Source organism: Actinia tenebrosa, unplaced genomic scaffold (assembly GCF_029948245.1).
Source record: "Actinia tenebrosa isolate PJP-AT-01 unplaced genomic scaffold, QUT_ActTen_1.0 PGA_scaffold0__85_contigs__length_37466705, whole genome shotgun sequence".
Classification (NCBI taxonomy): Eukaryota; Metazoa; Cnidaria; class Anthozoa; order Actiniaria; family Actiniidae; genus Actinia; species Actinia tenebrosa.
In genome coordinates, this window is record NW_028292569.1 from 32,424,124 (window position 1) to 32,443,559 (window position 19,436).

General features: G+C 36.7%; 1 protein-coding gene across 1 annotated transcript in view; it reads left to right on the top strand.

The window, feature by feature from the left end:
- Positions 1 to 2,489: 2,489 nt before the first annotated feature.
- Positions 2,490 to 19,436, top strand: part of LOC116304195 (talin) — a 43,325-nt gene continuing 26,378 nt past the window's right edge. Inside the window, exons 1-26 of the mRNA XM_089024018.1 lie at positions 2,490 to 2,635; positions 6,822 to 6,908; positions 7,578 to 7,653; positions 8,226 to 8,323; positions 8,607 to 8,681; positions 8,926 to 8,980; positions 9,150 to 9,238; positions 10,178 to 10,274; positions 10,822 to 10,891; positions 11,291 to 11,363; positions 11,596 to 11,652; positions 12,915 to 12,979; positions 13,118 to 13,181; positions 13,654 to 13,758; positions 13,856 to 13,945; positions 14,214 to 14,279; positions 14,823 to 14,924; positions 15,037 to 15,113; positions 15,425 to 15,516; positions 15,650 to 15,738; positions 16,196 to 16,336; positions 16,791 to 16,899; positions 17,025 to 17,076; positions 17,504 to 17,666; positions 18,692 to 18,790; positions 19,137 to 19,406. Of these exons, the coding sequence (XP_088880144.1) occupies positions 6,852 to 6,908; positions 7,578 to 7,653; positions 8,226 to 8,323; positions 8,607 to 8,681; positions 8,926 to 8,980; positions 9,150 to 9,238; positions 10,178 to 10,274; positions 10,822 to 10,891; positions 11,291 to 11,363; positions 11,596 to 11,652; positions 12,915 to 12,979; positions 13,118 to 13,181; positions 13,654 to 13,758; positions 13,856 to 13,945; positions 14,214 to 14,279; positions 14,823 to 14,924; positions 15,037 to 15,113; positions 15,425 to 15,516; positions 15,650 to 15,738; positions 16,196 to 16,336; positions 16,791 to 16,899; positions 17,025 to 17,076; positions 17,504 to 17,666; positions 18,692 to 18,790; positions 19,137 to 19,406 (2,331 nt within the window). The 5' untranslated portion in view covers positions 2,490 to 2,635; positions 6,822 to 6,851. The remainder of the gene's footprint in view (positions 2,636 to 6,821; positions 6,909 to 7,577; positions 7,654 to 8,225; positions 8,324 to 8,606; positions 8,682 to 8,925; positions 8,981 to 9,149; positions 9,239 to 10,177; positions 10,275 to 10,821; positions 10,892 to 11,290; positions 11,364 to 11,595; positions 11,653 to 12,914; positions 12,980 to 13,117; positions 13,182 to 13,653; positions 13,759 to 13,855; positions 13,946 to 14,213; positions 14,280 to 14,822; positions 14,925 to 15,036; positions 15,114 to 15,424; positions 15,517 to 15,649; positions 15,739 to 16,195; positions 16,337 to 16,790; positions 16,900 to 17,024; positions 17,077 to 17,503; positions 17,667 to 18,691; positions 18,791 to 19,136; positions 19,407 to 19,436) is intronic.

A 19,436-nucleotide genomic window follows, 5' to 3' on the forward strand; every position in this document is an offset into this window, starting at 1 on the left:
TCCATAACCTTGCACCAAACAGACTGATAGAAATATTTGAGGAATCACATGCAAACAATTGTACTTACGACTTGCGTGACTCTTCAAATAAAGTTGCTATGCCGTTACCTAAAACTGATTTAAAAAAAAAGCCTTAGTTATAATGGTGCTAGTGATCTACGAAATTGTCAATGTCCAGTCTCTTTCCGCAATAAACTATTATCCCTCGGCATATGATATTATTATTTTTTAAGTAGTGCTTTATTATTATTATTTTTTTATTACATTATATTTAATATATCTTAGCATTAAAACTAATAGTATAAATGATACATTTAAATTAATTACTTTCATTATTACGTAATACCGTAATAACGTATAAACTGAGTATCCTTTGTAATAAAAACAGTACAAAAACCAGTAACTAAAAACAGTAAAAGTCAAAACTTTCTATACCGTACTGCGGTAAAGTTATGCCACATTGATTGACTGTATATCAGTAAGACAAGTGACTATGCCATGTCTTTTTGTTTTGCTTTGTAATAATTCTTCTAGCTTTATGTTCATGATATTCAGTGCTATTTCAAGGATAAAAACAGAAGTTCTGAACAAGCTCCTTGGCTTCCCCAACAAAACATTTCGAAGAAAGAAGATCCCTCAGGGGCAGGATTTGTCAGTTTAAGATGTAAATATTAGTAGAGTGTCCTCATCAATATTATCAAGTTGTCGGGTGCCATCCATCCGCGCATTCTAGCCCTACTTATACATACATACATACTTTATTCGTCCTCTATAAGGCTTTTCAGAATAAAGGGCCTAATTAATTACAATTAAAATAATACTATATATAATTATATAAGAAGCAAAAAGAAAAGATCAAAGAATAAAGTAAATAAATAAATAGATAAATAAATTGTACATTTAAATTACATTAAGGTTTTAGAAAATCTGAAATAAGATGTTGTTTTAATGTCCGTTTAAAGTCTTTCACGGTTGAGCTCAACTTAAGGGCAGAGTCTAGTGAATTCCACAATTTGACAGTTCTATAGTAAAATGAGTATATAGTAAAAGTATATACTTCCGTGAATCTTTAATTTCTTTATATCTATTGTAGAACGAGAGACAGTTATACCCTTGAATAGTAATGGTATTTTAGGTAAGGGTATAGGAAGGTAATAAGAAAAATCAATTATTTGAAACATTATACACCATGGCTAAAACGTAAAGAAAGAAATGATACTCAAGGGAGTGACACATACTCTGAAACATTTTCTTATTACTTTAACATGATACTCACTTTCTTTCTTTCGATATTTTTTTATTATCAATACATATATTTAAATGTTAGCCCATAAGTTTGTAAAATACCATTTGTTTGTACTGATTTATATTCATAATCATTATTACACCTGTAAAATTTTATCTACTATAGTTGTTGTATTTGTATTGTATTAAAATTGTAAATAATTAAAATAAAGTGTAAAATGTGTAAAATGAAATGGGAAAACATTGCACCATAGCTGAAAAGTATCCCTAGTGAAGAAAAATACTCAAGGGAATGACACATGGTCTTAAATGGAAAAACATTGTTCCATAGCTAAAACGCATTCCCAGAAAAGAAAGAAATAATACTCAAGGGAATGACACATGGTCTGAAATGGGAAAACATTGCACCATAGCTGAAAAACATTCCCAGAAAAGAAAGAAATAATACTCAAGGGAATGACACATGGTCTTAAATGGAAAAACATTGTTCCATAGCTGAAAAACATTCCCAGAAAAGAAAGAAATAATACTCAAGGGAATGCCACATGGTCTGAAATGGAAAAACATTGTTCCACAGCTGAAAAACATTCCCAGAAAAGAAAGAAATAATACTCAAGGGAATGACACATGGTCTGAAATGGGAAAACATTGCACCATAGCTGAAAAGCATTCCTAGTAAAGAAAGAAATAATACTCAAGGGAATGACATTGTACCATAGCTGAAAGGTATTCCCAGATCAATCACATTGCGTGAGAAAAAAGTCAGCCAATCAAAATTCATCAAAACTTCAGGGTCACGGCAAGGCACGCATACGGCACCGACTTTAATTTTCACAGTCATACGAAAACTGCTTAAATGGTTTTACGATGGTCACTTTGAGAAACTTTAAATTCAAGCAATATCCATTTTTAAAAAAATCATTTATTTGACTCTGTCTCGAGTTCAAAATACGAATGGGCAAAAATGATACATGTAAAAATAGCTTGATTTTTCCTCAGTTGCATCAGTCACGCTCCATAAATGTCTGGGTTTTTCTGTCAATCAAATTTTCATCGGCGTGAATTAGTATTTTTTGATTGACAGAAGCTGTGTTCTCGTAATCCGATAGGGGTGTAAGATTTTACCTTTTAAGCACTTGGGAAAAAGAATTTCCTCTCGTTATGTCGACAGATTGTCGGATATTGTACTCATCTTCGGAATGCTACTCGGAACCGCCCAGCCGTCCGAAGCCTTCCGAATCATTCCGAATGACTGACGGCCATTTTGTTGGTTTACTGAGTCGTTTCCGTCAGAGGATTCTTTCTTGGGAAGGTTCATTTTTAGCTAAAAAAAAGGACATTTGAGCCCAAAATCTGGATGTTCTAGACAAGATATTTGAAGGTTATTCAGGTAAGTTTAAATAAATTTAAATTGTAGTTAAATAAATTTGAATGGTCCATTGGAATTTCGCCAATGATGGTTCAATGTGTTGGAGAACTCCCGGAATCTCTCGTATTTGACGCTGAGATGCTGTTATTTCAGTCTCTAAAACACTTATCACCGTCTTTTTCTCATTAAGGACGGCTATATTAGACCTCTTTAGGATAATTCAGTGAGCCTAGAGTTTATTTTGATTTAAAAAGCGGTTATTTTTGATTTTTTAATGGACTCTAGTGGATATTTGTAAGGTCTTTGGATATGAGTTGATCATTTGTAATTTTTAACTTGAAGAAGCCTGTTCACTTGCTGACTCCAAAACAGTCCTTTTTAAACCTTAAAAATAAGCCGATCCTCTAAAATATAGTGTATAAAATGGCTCAAAAGTATTAGAAACAAGATAAATTAGCCCTGAAACTGATTTTAGATGTCAAATAAATAGAATATTTGCTTTCAACTGGTGACAAACTTCTCTGTAGGGTTTTGATGTTTTCGATTGAGGTCACCAACAGTAATATTTCTTATACTTTGATATCTTGGATTTTAATCTATCTATGGTTATTTTACGATTTTATATTTCTAAAATCTACGATCAGAAAATATCAGAAAATATTTTCTAAGATTAGTAATTCCCCTTTAAGGTTCTTTTCTTTACAATCTAGGTCTTCCTTTTAATTTGTGACAACTAAATTCGTTTGCTTCCCATTCATTTCTTTCTAATTTACTCAAAAACCTTTAAGAAAACTCTTTCTTAATGGTTTGTCAATGTTTGCTAATGAAAAAAACGACCTAAAACCCGCAATTAGTTTTTTTATCAATAATGTGACCAAAAAACAGTACATGCACAACTTTCTACTTAAATTAGTTAATAACCTAGTGAGTAGGTTGTCAGAGATAATGCACGAGTCATGTTCATTTAAAATGAATTTGAACCTGCATTATTAGTTTGATCAATATTGCTCTCACAATTTTTTTTAGAATATAACTTCAGACATGGCTTCATTTATTCTTTAATTCATTCTTTAACATTAAATAACACACAAACAAACAAATCTAGCTAATTTTTTTTATTTTGAGATTAGTCCATTTTTAGGATTAAGATTTTTTTACATTACCTCAATGCTCAAAGATTTTATCTGAAATGCCTGTGAAAACACTGTTAACCTGTCATTAGATAATAATAGTTTAACACATTTTATAAGTTCAAAACTCTGACAAGGATAAAATAATTTTTATTTTATGCTTTCTTTTTATAAACTTGATCAAATTGAAAGTCTATTTTTTCCCCTATGAATTATGTTATTCACAAATATAAAACCTCTGTTTTTCTTTCATAAAGCTTACATAACATCGTTATGTTTTTATTATTTCTGGCAACACATACACTTATTTCAATAAAGTTAGTCACCTGAAAAGCTATAAAGCTGAGGCAGCGAAGATTATGTGTCTACAGATTCATTTTACACGTTCAATTGCTTGATATCTGTTCATGGACTTACGAATCTTTTACCGGTTACAGTCTCACCTCTTCTGAGCATCATGGAGCTGCAGTTTAAGTATTAAAAAAGCTTTGTATACTTATGCTTTTCTGATATGAAAAGTTTCCCATGATGCAGAGGGATCTCAGCTTTCTAGGTTTTTGGTGACTAACTTTATTGAAATAAGTGTATATATATGTGCTAAATCATACATGTACAATAGTTATTTTTGAAGTGTTAAGCTCGTGATTAGTTAAGTTATCTTTTAGTTAAGGATTTTTTTTCTGTTTGGATCAGGAGTGTCAGTAATCTTCTAATTTCATTTGCATCTTGAAAGGAAGAAGCTTAACAATTGACACATGTTTCAGATAAATGTGTGTCAGATGTCAAGCAAGTTTCATGGAGATAGAAATGAAAGTAGAGCAGTTCTTTAATTTTTTTTCTTCTTAACATAATATTAGTTATTTACAGTATATCTTGTTATCTTAATCCACTCAATATATTTATAATCCATTGATAAATCCATCCACCCGTTCATCCCTAGATCCATTCCACCATTCATCCATCTATTAAAATTCCATCTTTCCTTCCATCCTACTATCCATCCATTTCTCATTCCCTCCCTCCCTCCCACTCTCCATCCATTCATCCCATACATGTATGAAGTCTGTTCGACATGGTATGGGGGCAACCTCCACATACACAGATATATGTTATTTTTAGCTGTTCTTGTTGATTTTTGGCTTAGTCCCAAACACCTTTCAAGTACATGTATTACTACTACTATTACCTTGCTACTCCCAGATATTTTACATGTCAAATAATCTTCAATTATCTATTAATTCATGATAGTTATGATTCATCAGCTTTTTAATTATAAATCAAGCCAAGCTTTCGAGCATCTTGCTCTTCATCAGGGCAAACGGTTGTGACAATTGAAGAGCAAGATGCTCGAAAGCTTGGCTTGATTTATAATTAAAAAGCTGATGAATCATAACTATCATGAATCTTAACTCGGCTTACAAACACTTATTGGATATCTATTAATTTTCTAGTGCAAGAGCCCTTCATTGTCAATGATAGTCAGATAATACTCTAATATTATTGATATACTTATGAGCCAAAAAATGTAATGCATTTTATGATATTTTTATTATCGTTCTTGAGAGATCTAGAGGTTCAGGGTCTAACCTTCTTTTAGAGTCCCTTCAAGTTGATAACATTTTTAGCTACATTTTTAGAAAGTTGTTCTTCTTTTGGAAATCTTTAAGACTTTACTTAATCCATCCTAAAATGTTACAGTAATTATAATAATATAATTATTGACAAATTGTTATTCTTTTTGTTGAGGAAATTACTGTATAAAAGGATAAAAACTTGTTTTAAAAAATTAATTGAGCTTTGCAGTGAAATATAGAATAAAGGATACCATAGAAAGTACAGGTCATCTGTCTACTCTTATACAGTGTATATGCAGCCTCTGATAAAATATTTAAAACTATTTATTTAAAATAGTATAAATTAGAAATAGCTAGAATTTATTTTGAGGAAGCTGCTTTGTTTGATATTAGACAATTCTTTACCTGGCTGATGCAAACTGTCACACAAAATTTTAAAAAAATTGTGTTTTTTACATATTAAGATAACCTTCTAGAAAGTATAGTTGTGGTTTGGTAATATGTCACCGAGACAAAGCCAAGCCTAAAAGTTTATTTTCAAATCAGGAAGTATCTGTACAATGTATTCATTTTTTATTTTTAACCGTCAACCAGCTGTGAAAAAGTACTCACTTTGACCAAAAAAGGCTGCAGAAATTTGTAAGCAATGCTAACAGTTTATTGTGGGTTTTTATAATGAGTATATTGTTTAAATACTTCCTGCCTTCAAAACCACAATGAGTACATACTGTACATGACAATTGAATAAAACAATAACTATTCATCATAAAATATTCTTGGCTTTCACATATCATCATCAAAAAACTAAAATCCAAAGTATTCAGTAGTAAATGTTTTTTTTCCAATTCTTTTTACAGTTTGAAGAAAAGTCTTATCTAAAATAATTTTGTATCAACAATGTTTGGTTTTAGATTTTTTGTGATTTATAACTGTTAATTTTTGTACACAGTTCTGGTACATCTTTTTAAAGCATTAGAAATAGGGAAATTCAATTGACATAATATGTTTTTAAGTTTAATAACTGATTGATAACTTTATTTTGAAGATTATTGTTGTTGAAATGAAGTAGTTATATTATAATATAAGAATGGTTTTTAACCTTTTTAACCCATGCCCTGACTTAGATCAGCCCAGAGGTTGTTTCAGGGTTTGATCTGTGAGTTAGCCATGCCCTGACTTAGATCAGTCCAGAGGTTGTTTCAGGGTTTGATCTGTGAGTTAGCCATGCCCTGACTTAGATCAGCCCAGAGGTTGTTTCAGGGTTTGATCTGTGAGTTAGCCATGCCCTGACTTAGATCAGCCCAGAGGTTGTTTCAGGGTTTGATCTGTGAGTTAGCCATGCCCTGACTTAGATCAGCCCAGAGGTTAATTGATTCAGGGTTCATAAGAGTATAATTAATGCTTGAAGGGTGTAAGATTCACTTCCTGTTTTCAAATGTAGTCTCTGTTTCTTTCTTGAGAAGCATAATATTGATTTACAGTATTTGTTACGGCTTTTTCTAGGTTATTACGGTGTAAAAGAAGCCAAGAGCAATGGCTCTGTCATTGAAAATACAAGTTGTAAAAAACAACAGTGTCAAGACTCTTCAGGTATATTGATAGAACATTTGTAATTTCAATGATAAATGGATGTAATTAATTCCACTTTGCAAGGGCGGATCCAGGGGGGGGGGGGGGGGCAAAGGGGGGCTGAAGCCCCCACTTCAGCAGAAAAAAAACGATGCTTTTTTATATTGTTTTCTGTTGTGTTACCGGAAGAAACTCTATTAGCCCCCCATAAACTCAATTAGACCCCCCCCCCCCTTAAATTTTTGGCTGGATCCTCCTTGCTTTGTTTATTGAGTGTCTGATGATTCATGATGTCGATGCATGTTGATATTGTTCATGACATTGATGATAACACTGATTATGTTAATGATGATTTTGATGATACATGATGATGATAATGATGATGATACATATGATGATGATGATGATACATGATGAGGATGATATTGATGATGAAAATGCTCTTACAGCTCTTACCAGCTGTTGATCATGACGGTGGTGAAGATGATGATGGTGATGATACATGATGATGATGATGGTGATACATGATGATGCTGATCATGGTACTGATGTTGATCATGATGGTGGTTATGATGATGATGACAAAACATCAACATAATAGTTATTGTTATCTCATTCATCACCACCGACTATCATCCCATCATCATCATTATTACTGGTATTGACTGTTTTTTCTTTGATTCATTGTAGTTCAATCCAGAGGCAACTGTTGCTGAAGCATTAAGAATAATTAGAGACAAGGTGCCTGATGCTTCTCCTGGGAAAGGTAAACAATAATTTCACTTGCGGCCAAACAAAAAAATAAGTGTGTTTCCTGTTGCAAGAGAAAAATAATACATTAGTGGAAATGAGCTTACTGGGAACCCTGTCATGCATTTGGGAATGAAAAAATATTAGGGTTGGCAAAGGTTGGCAAGAAAATTAGGGTTCGTCGCTTAACAGGAAACACTTATTTTTTTGTTTGGCCTGGGTAGATTTTCCTTGGCTTCCTAAGCATAATTTGATCCTCACTGACCTCATACCATCTTGTTTCAAGGAGCAAGTGTGGTTTAGTTGGTTAGTGTGTTGCTTGCTAAGCAAGAGGTCCATATATAGATTGATTCTAAGTGGCCTCACACACTTGTTTTAAGGAGCAAGTGTGGCTTGGTTGGTTAGTGTGCTGCCTGCTATAAGCAAGAGGTCCATAGTTTGATCCTCAGTGACCTCACACACTTGTTTTAAGGAGCAAGTGTGGCTTGGTTGGTTAGTATGCTGCCTGCTAAGCAAGAGGTCCATATATAGATTCATTCTCAGTTCCTTTACATCTCACGCCCATGTCTTGTGTTCTTGTTCTTATAGCTGCAGATTTTGGGCTGTTTCTTCCATCAGAGGAACTGGCCAAAGGAAAATGGCTTGAACCTGCAAGGTCTCTTAACTTCTACCCCCTAAAGAATGGGGTAAGTAGAGAAAATATGTTAGTTATTGTCGATTATGCAGGGGGTAATTGTGGCATGGATGGCATAGTGGTTTACCACTTGCCTTTCACTGCTGTGGTCTGGGTTCAGCCCCTGCTCAGACTCAATCATATGTGAGTTGAGTTTGCTTGTTGTAAAGATACATATAGTTGTAGTGGTGTGTGTGGAGGGTACCTCACAGAAGATCCTCATTTCTAATTTTTTTATTTCATTGCTCAATAGCTGTACCCTAATGCCTTGATGGGTTTTTATTATTTTCCTTCAGGATTCTGTGGAATACAAAACAAAGATTCGTCTTATTAGAATTAAATTTATGGATGGTAATGTCAAGACTCTTCAGGTACTGTATTCCATCCATTCCCATCCCATCCCATTCACCCATTCTTCCATCCATCCATCTTACCAGCCCCATCCATCCGTCCATGCATCCTATCTATCCATGCATCCTTTCTATCCATGCATCCTATCTATCCATGCATCCATTCCCATCTATCTTTCCATCCATTTGACCCATCCCATCCCATCCTTTCATCCATTTAGATTCCCTCTATCTTTCCTTCATTATGTTTTTGTTGTTGTTACAGATTGATGACAGCCACACAGCTGGACAAATCCTTGAAACAATTTGTGCAAAAATGGGTGAGTTCCGCCATGGAAAAACTAAGCAAATTTTTTCTCATTTAAAGTCATCCCTCATTGAATCTGTTATACAATGAAATTTAGTTTTGGGAACCCTGTGTTTTTGGTATAACACAGGAAACCCATCATCATGGTACTTTGTAAGTAATGTTTGACAATCATGCAACAGGAATATCTAATCCTGAAGAGTTCTCGCTGTTGGTTGAGGGGAAAGAAGAAGAAAGAGATGAGGCTGAGAAGACATCTACACTGAGAAGGGTCAGTACTGAAACTGTGTGAGAAGAGAATACAGTATCTTATCTGAATACATGAGTTGCATTCTGGTCTAGCTTGGGTATCAGCATGTTATCTGAATACATGAGTTGCATTTTGGTGTAGCTTGAGTATCAGCATGTTATCTGAATATGAGTTGCATTCTGGTCTAGCTTGGGTATCAGCATGTTATCTGAATACATGAGTTGCATTTTGGTCTAGCTTGGGTATCAGCATGTTATCTGAATACATGAGTTGCATTCTGGTCTAGCTTGGGTATCAGCATGTTATCTGAATACATGAGTTGCATTTTGGTGTAGCTTGAGTATCAGCATGTTATCTGAATATGAGTTGCATTCTGGTGTAGCTTGAGTATCAGCATGTCATCTGAATATGAGATGCATTCTGGTCTAGCTTGGGTACCAGTAAGTCATCTGAATATGAGTTGCATTCTGGTCTAGCTTGGGTGTTAGGGACTTTGAGATTTGCAAAATCTATGACGGCGACGTCTACCGGAAGTGTAAATAACTTAACTTTGGGGTCTGGGCATCTTCAAAGTCTGTGTTTCCTGTGGATGAGTTGACTTTACTGACAATGTTTTGAATGAAACCTCCAATGAACAGAACCCCAAAGAAAAGTTATTTACACTTCCGTTGGACGTTGCCGTCGTAGATTTTGCAAATTGTAAAGTCTCTATTATCTAACAAAGGATTGTTGTACATAAATTGCATGGTATACACAAGAGTTTGAAATGTTTATTTCTCTAAAAAATCCAAAATTTCCATCAATGAAAGTATTCATTATGGCAACTTGTATTGCACAACTTTGAAAAGGGAGCAAGAAAGAAATCTGAATGACTAGGAAAAGTGAAATAAATGGGCAAAAGGTTGCATTTTTTTCATTTTAAGACTGCAGCTTTTACATTGTTCTTATCTTTTGTTCCAGGACAAATCGATGAAAGACGTTCCAATCAAGAGAATGGAAGAAAGAGATAGAAAAAAGATGGAACAGCTGAAAAAGAAACTCCACACAGAAGATGATGGTAGGGCTGTCTAGTTTTTGATGTATATCTCAAACTTAACCCTGATTTTTGGGAAGCACAGGTGGTATATATAGCAGTGAGAGCGCTTGCCTCTCATCAATGCTACCCAGGTCCCATCAGGCTTGGTGTTGTATGTGAGTAGAGTTGTTTGTTGGTTCTCTCCTGTGCTTCGAGGGTTTTTCTCCGGGTTCTATGCTTTTCCTTCCTCCTCAAAAGTCAACTCCTAAATTCCAATTCGATCATTAAACGAAAGCCACAAATTTGTTTGCCAGTGGTTATTTAGTGTTACCCTTGTAAAACAAGGAATTTTTTTTATTTATTTTTATTCATTTTTGCTCTAATAAATGGTCATGCACAGTTGTAGACTTCAATTATGTACACTATGGCTGTATAACTTGAGGCAGCAAAGATGCGGCAGTATCAAATCAATTGCCTCCGGTCTTTTGCAGGCATGCATTTTATTTGTGCCTTCCTTGTGCTCGCAATACTGGTAGACCATAAGATAAATGTTGACTATTTCATTGCTTTGGATTTATTTTATCTGCAGTTCAATGGCTTGATCATGACAAGACCTTACGTGAGCTAGGAGTCAGTGATACAGACACTGTCGTAATGAGGTATGAAACTTCTTTTCCTTGAGTGTTAATTCTTGTCTTTTTCTTTAAGTGTGGATACACATACTATTTTCACAATGTGATAACAAAATTTATGATCAATAAGAGGACAGACACATAAAAAAACTGATGTCTATTTGTATTTTACAATAAGTAAAAAGATAATAACTTCTCATTTCTAGCGAACAAAACAACCAACAGAAAGGGAGCGCGCTCGTTGACATCCGCTTTATCTTTCTGTCCTTTTATTGATGATAAAAAATAATCAATCAGTGCGCTAGAAATGTGTAAGTTATTGTAACAAGTAAAATGATCTCTTGGGTGCAATCTGTGAACTATCACCACATTTTAATATTATGAGAGATAATCTATTAGTTTAATATTGCTTCATTTTATTTTTAGGAGAAAATATTTCTATTCAGATCAAAATGTTGACATCAAAGATCCCGTCCAGTTGAACCTTCTCTATGTCCAGGTACAGTATGATTGGCTTGCTATCAACCAATCAAAATACTTCTTTCATCCACTGCCTATGCATCTATATTGCACAGAACGAGTAGGTCCTGCATTATGGATGATTTTAACAGCCCTTGGAGTCAGATTCCTACACTTCTAAAGGACCTAGGAAGCTCACTTCTAAATTCCCACAAACATAAAGTTCCCATTTTAATGATACTGCTGCTGAAATGCTGATATATCTTTTACAGTGTCGTGATGGGATTATTGATGGTACCCATCCATGTACTATTGAAGAAGCATCACAGGTAAGATAAATATTTATTCACATAAATAATTATTACTTTTTGTCTGGGCTGATTTAAGTCAGGGCACAGCTAACTCACAGATTAAACCCCAAAACAACCTCTGGGCTGATCTAAGTCAGGGCATGGCTAACTCACAGATTGAACCCTAAAACAACCTCTGGACTGATCTAAGTCAGGGCATGGCTAACTCACAGATGGAACCCTGAAACAACCTCTGGCTTGATCTAAGTCAGGGCATGGCTAACTTACAGATAGAACCCTGAAACAACCTCTGGGCTGATCTAAGTCAGGGCATGGCTAACTCACAGATTGAACCCTGAAACAACCTCTGGGCTGATCTAAGTCAGGGCATGGCTAACTCACAGATAGAACCCTGAAACAACCTCTGGGCTGATCTAAGTCAGGGCATAGCTAACTCACAGATCAAACCCTGAAACAACCTCTGGGCTGATCTAAGTCAGGGCATGGCTAACTCACAGATAGAACCCTGAAACAACCTCTGGGCTGATCTAAGTCAGAGCATAGCTAACTCACAGATCAAACCCTGAAACAACCTCTGGGCTGATCTAAGTCAGGGCATGGCTAACTCACAGATAAAACCCTGAAACAACCTCTGGGCTGATCTAAGTCAGGGCATGGCTAACTCACAGATGGAACCCTGAAACAACCTCTGGCTTGATCTAAGTCAGGGCATGGCTAACTTACAGATTGAACCCTGAAACAACCTCTGGGCTGATCTAAGTCAGGGCATGGCTAACTCACAGATTGAACCCTGAAACAACCTCTGGCTTGATCTAAGTCAGGGCATGGCTAACTCACAGATAGAACCCTGAAACAACCTCTGGGCTGATCTAAGTCAGGGCATGGCTAACTCACAGATCAAACCCTGAAACAACCTCTGGGCTGATCTAAGTCAGAGCATAGCTAACTCACAGATCAAACCCTGAAACAACCTCTGGGCTGATCTAAGTCAGGGCATGGCTAACTCACAGATTGAACCCTGAAACAACCTCTGGGCTGATCTAAGTCAGGGCATGGCTAACTCACAGATTGAATTAGAACTCAGCATGTTTTTGCTTAAGGAGGAAAACTAGGAAACCTGTAAAAAAACCTTCAATCAAGGGAAAGACCTAACTCTATTCACATGTGATGTCAATTCCAGCAATACAACCAAGCTTTATATATTAATTACTCTTAATTAACTAGTTATTCTTGAAAATATTTCCATTAACATACTCTCTGTTATTTCTATCATCATGTAGCTTGGTGCAATACAAATACAAGTCCAGTTTGGTGACTTTGATGAAGGCAAATACAAACTGATTGAGTGAGTACCCTGTTTATTGACTTCTTGTAGTTTACCTCACTAATTTATGACATTAACATAATTTTGTTTTATTAAGAATCTTATCTGTGTTTTTTCAGGTTTTGTTAACATGCATTTTGTTCTTATTTTTGTTCATAGCTTGAAGGAATTCTTGCCTAAGGAATATGTCAAGACAAAAGCTGTGGACAAGAAAATCAAAGAAGTAAGTAAGAATGGTATCTGCATTATAACAGCAGCAGCAACAACAGCAACAACAACAGCAACAACAGCAGCAACAATAGCAGCAGCAACAACAACAGCAGCAGCAACAGCAGCAGCAGCAACAACAGGAGCAGCAGCAGCAACAACACCGCCACCAACAGCAACAACACCAGCAACAACAACAGGAGCAGCAACAACAGCAGCAACAGCAACAGTAGCAGCAACAGCAGCAGCAGCAGCAACAACAGCAGCAACAACAGCAGCAGCATCAACAGCAGCAACAACAACAACAGCAACAACAGCAGCAACAGCAACAACAACAGTAGCAGCAACAATTACAACAGCAACAGCAGCAACAACAACAGCAGCAGCAACAACAGCTGCAGCAACAGCAGCAACAACAACAGAAGTACAGTAAAAACAAAAGCAACAGCTTCAGCAGCATTGATTCACATTCTATTTGTTGTATTCAGGAACACAGGAAGCTGACAGGATTGGACGAATTGCAAGCAAGATACAAATATGTACAACTATGTCGTGGGCTCAAGACCTATGGTGTGACATTCTTCCTCGTTAAGGTAGGTGTTGTGTGACATTAATTGGACTCCTAAGAGAAACACATATAAAATCAAATTATACAGAAAATCATGAGGGAAAAATTCTTTTTTTTCAAAGGAAAAAATGAAAGGAAAGAACAAACTGGTCCCCAGACTTCTTGGCATCACAAAGGAAAGCATCCTCAGAGTGGATGAGAGAACAAAAGAGGTTTGTAACGAATTCATGAAATACTGCTGTGTTCCTTGATCACACACTCATTTATTCAGGGTTAGCCTCATTTCAGTGTCTAAATATTCACCAAAACCAACTGTCGGTAAAGTAAAGAATGCACAACTCAAGCAATACAATCACTTTGAAATTCCATGGACCTTCACTGGAACACAGCAAACACTGAGCAACAGATTTAAAGCAGGAGTATTCAAATGGATGATCTATAAATTTCACATTTATTTCATAATTCTTCTTATTTTTCAAGGTTATGAAAACTTGGCCATTAACGACAGTGCGTAGATGGGCAGCTTCTCCAAACAGCTTTACTCTGGTCAGTTGTCTGTCTGTCTTCTCCCAAGACCACCTCAATATCATAGATAACTTAATTTTCATTGGCTACCTCTTAGGTCAATCAAAAAGCATCTCATTGGCTACCTCTTAGGCCAATCAAAAAGCACGCCAGAAGTTGCATGTCTTAGACTGAATTGCATTTTCTCAATAACAGGAGCAGAATAACATTGCAGCAACCATTGCTATTGGTGGATGCTAGTCAAACTTGTCTCTATGATATCATTGTGAAACACAAAGTTTTTGAGGGCACAAGCCTATGGAATGTTATTAACTCCTTGATTGACCCCCAATTAAACTTACAAAGCAATGACAAACTTTAGTGTATGCCTGACACTTTGTTTTGCCAGGTGTAGTTCATTTTGTTCGTTCATTTTTTCGATTTCTTTGCAATTGTTAGTTTCAATTAGCGTTGCTGCCATACTTTGTTATGATTCTGCTCTAGCCTTGAGAAGGAGTGTAAGTGAGGGAGAGAGTAACAGAAAAAAGAGGGAATTTTTCATTTTCTCTCTTTTTTCTCGTTTAGGATTTTGGAGACTACACCGAGTCATATTACTCAGTTCAAACCATTGAAGGAGAGAAGATCTCACAGCTTATCGCTGGTTACATCGACATCATTCTTAAAAAGGTAAGTTTTCATATATGTTGATGCCACTTTTTTTAATTTGAATTTCCCCCGTTCCCTCAGCGTAGGTTATGGTTTCTTAAAGGTAGAATTGTTTTTTCATTTAATTAAACAGAGGAAAGGTCTAGAAGGATACGATCCAGATTTCGATGAAGAATCGACAATGGAGGAAGATTCTGTTGCTCCCTCAAAGTAAGAATAAAAGAGGACAGACAATTTGTAAAGTATTTTCTCATGCATTATAGAGCCATTGCATCATGTCAGAAAGCAGCTCAATTTGGAGGACATAACAATAGATTTCCAATTCTCAGGAGATTGATATTCTTTTGTTTTGTCCTCTAAATGAGCCTGAAGCGAGATGACGTTTTACCCCCAACTCTATACCATAATAGTTTTTAAAATTCTTTCATATTAAAATTTTTGATTCCTTGCTGTTGCATGACCATCATAAGCCTGAGTGTCACGCAATCACTGATATGTCTGTGTCATGTTTTTGCCAACAGGGGGACTTATCTGGACCGACAGACCAATAAGGTTGGTCACGCATCTGTCGGCTCCGTCGCATTACCTGCCGTTGTAAGAACAGGAGGAGAAGGTGAGCTGAGTAACCCAAGCACAAAACAGGTTTTTCCTGTTTGATCATAACTGGCCAAACTGGTTTGGTCAGTCTCTTTTTTCATAAAGGATTACAATTTTATATTGATAGATAATTTGTATTTATCTTCCAGGTGCGTCACGATATAGCATGGGTAAAATGGAACCAGCTCAGTATGGTACAATGTCAGGGTCAGCGCACTCCGCACACAGGCCTCCCATGGTAGGCCCTAATTCTGTTAAGCTACTTAAGCCCCTCTAAATATGGCACCCTTATTGGTACTTTGTAGCACATGAAAGCTCAGAAGTCAGAAATGGACCTTTTTTGAGAGGTGCATTGTGGTCTAGGTTGGGTACAAACAAAAACTATAGACCCCTTGCACTGAATCTCAAGAGGAATTATTTGGGGGACAAAATTTTTTTTTGCACAAAAAAAGACAGCCTACTGTTTTGTCCCCCAGAATAATTACTCTAGGAAATCAATGCAAGGGGTATATATGGTTTGTTCGTACCCAAGCTAGACCACAAAGCATCCTGATTATCAAACTAAGAAAAGGCCTATGGGGTCCATATCTGAAATATGGCCTCAACGTAGCATTTAAAGGCATAAAGCACTTGAGATGTTTTCACAGCGCTCAGGAATTTTTCTTCTATGTGATTATTTTCTCTCCATACCACAGGGATCCCAAGCAAGGCTTCACAACTTGACCCCGGCACAACAAGCCTATATGAGTAGCCTCAGTCAGGGCATTGATTCTATTGATAATGCTGATAAAGAACTCAAGACTCCTGTCAATGCTCTTGCTCTTGGCTCAGATCCGGTAAGACTGACTTATCAGTGTTACCATGGCAATTATATTTGTTGCTATAGCAACAAAATTTTGTGAAGTCATCTGTGACTAACTATCAGTAACTGACTTATCAGTGTAACCATGGCAATGATTCTATATGATCATGAATTTTGATGTCATCTATGACTTAACTGTTTCTGAGACAAAAAGGCTTTTGTAGGTTGGATTCATATTATGAAAATTAAGTTGACTCATCAACCTTTAAATAATTTAATATTTCCCTTAGCTTTCGACAATACAGTACATTGCTCTTGAGTTCATGCCAATGAACATGGTATCTATGGCAACAATTTTTAGAATTTTTGGTGTCATTTATTACTATGGTATGACAAATTTTGACATCATCTTCGGCTTCACCTGATAAACTTCTTTTATTTCCTTCAGATTGTTTATTTATTTCTTATCTTTTTTCCACTTTTTCTAGGCGTCTTTGAAATGGAAGCAGAATACGTTAGATGTGTCAAGACAGAATGTTGCTTCTCGTTTGGCTGCTCTGTCCGCGTCATGTGCCTCCATCGTTAACATTACCTCAGGTTAGACAAAACTCCCAATACCCCACCTCTAAGTTTCCCTACCCCACCCCCCACCAGTAGACTGAAGAATTCAGTATGCTCATGTGTTTCGGCGCTAACATATTTTTGTTGCTGTTTTATTTTAGGAGAGCCAGAAGACACTAACTACACTGCGGCAGGAGCAGCTGTCAATGTCATGTGAGTTCTTAATTGATTAATCTGCGTAGAGTAATCAATACCAAATTGTAGCTAATCACTATCCAATCGTCAATCTTTTTTCACCCAGCACTGCTGATCTGTGTCAGGGGCAGACCCAGGGGAGGGGTGCAGGGGATGCGCACCCCCCCTGGTTCCATTTTGTGCCCCTACTTTGAAGATAACCAATACCGTTTTTCCCCTTTGATTCTACGGGATGCACCCCTCCCTGGGTTAACTTTGTGCGCAGCACCCCTCTCTGAACAAAATCCTATATCCGCCCCTGTGTGTAAAGTAATCATTACCTAATTATAGCTAATGGATATCCAATTTGTCGATCTTTTTTCCCCCACTGCTGCTGATCTGTGTAAAGTAATCATTACCTAATTATAGCTAATGGATATCCAATTGTCGATCTTTTTTCACCCAGTACTGCTAATCTACAAGACCTATCAAAGGGAATCAAGATGATTGCCAGTCTTCTGGATGATAATGATGACAGTAACAAACTGCTAGATGCTGCCCGTGGATTGGCTGGAGCTTTCTCTGAGATGCTCAAAGCCGCACAAGAAGGAACAACTGGCGACAAAGAGGTGAGAACAAGACGGGGTAGCTCTTCATTTTCTGTCACCTTTCTTGTTTAAAGTTTTTAGAGCTTTGGAAGTGCTTTAAGCTTAAGGCACACGGTGCAACATTGCGCGCAACATTGCACGCAACAGGACTGTTGCATCGTGTCTACCCCTGAAACTTGTTGCACGCAAGTTGAATCGAGCTCTACTCTTGCAATATTGCACGCAACAAATTTCATTGTGTGAACAGAACTGCAACATTGCGTGCAACATTTTGAAATTTCGAACCAATCAGCTTGCAACAAATTTATAACCACTGACCAAATTTCTTAGCATAGTGTACTGACACAAGTGATGTTGCGTGATTTTGTTGAAATGTGTGTCATCCATGTTCTAAATTATGGGTAGCATGGGTGGCGTTCGCGGCTAACGCGTCGTCTTTCACCGTTGTGAGTCCAACGGGTCGGGTCGCTGGTTCGAGCCCTGCAGTCGCCACATGTGAATTGAGTTTGTTTGATGTGTTATTCTCTCCTATGCTACGAGGGTTTTCTCCGGGTTCTCCGGTTTCCTCCCTCCATAAAAATCAACATGTGAGTTGAGCGTTGTGTGCATAGAATATTAAATGTTGTGGTAGTGCGTGTGAGTGAAAAGTGTCCCCAATTAGTGCGAAAGCGCTAGAACGACTAGACACTTAAATAAAAGTGATTTTTTTTAAAAAAAATTTCCATAATAGTTACTCATTTTATTTATTTTGATGATTTTGATTTTGATTTTTAAAATATTTTTATAGGGCCATTATAACAATTTTTCAATATCTTTGTCTGCTCGGCTCACTTATTTTCATGGTATCATTTCACTCACCTTTAGCGCTCTTTTCAACGGCTTCCCTTATGTACAGTAGTTACAGCCAAACGTAATCTCAACATTTTTTGACGCCTCTCATTAAAGTAGTCATATAGGTTTTGCAAAACCCCTGACTTTGTAAGATTGTGGGAGCATGTTCGTTAGATTATCGTAGATGGAACTTTGAAGGTATGTTTTGTTTCCAGAAACGTGGACGTCTTTTGAGTGCAGCAGGTAATGTGGGATCATCTGGAGCACAGCTGTTAGAGTACATGGGAGAACCAGAAGTAGATCAACAAACACAGGTAAATGATGATGATGATGGTGGTGATGATGATGATGATGATGCATGATAATGATGGTGATGATGATGATGTAAATGTTGATGCATGATACATGATAATGATGATGATGATGATAATATAAATGATGATGCATGGTTATGATGATGATGAAGATGATGATGATATAAATGATGATGATGCATGATGATGATAATGATTAGGATGCTATAAATGATGATGCATGGTTATGATGAAGATGAAGATGATGTAAATATGATGCATGATGATGATATAAATGATGATGATGATGCTGATGATTACAGTTCTTGCCAGCTTGCTGATACCTCTTTTTCCTCTTCCCCACCAGGAAATGCTTCTACAGCTCGCTCAGGCAGTTGCCAATGCAACGGCAACTCTGGTGCTGAAGGGCAAGAACATTGCCAGTCAATGTCCAGACATGGCACACCAGGCCAAAGTCATAGGAGCAGCTAAAGACACAGCCATGACCACATCACAGCTTGTTGCTTGTGTGAAGCTCGTCGTTCCGACCATCAGCAGTCAGATGTGCCAAGATCAGGTAGTGGAGGCGGCAAAACTGGTTGCTAAGGCTGTCAGGGATACTGAAGACAATTGTAAGGTATTGTAGAGTCAGCTTTATTCTTTAAGT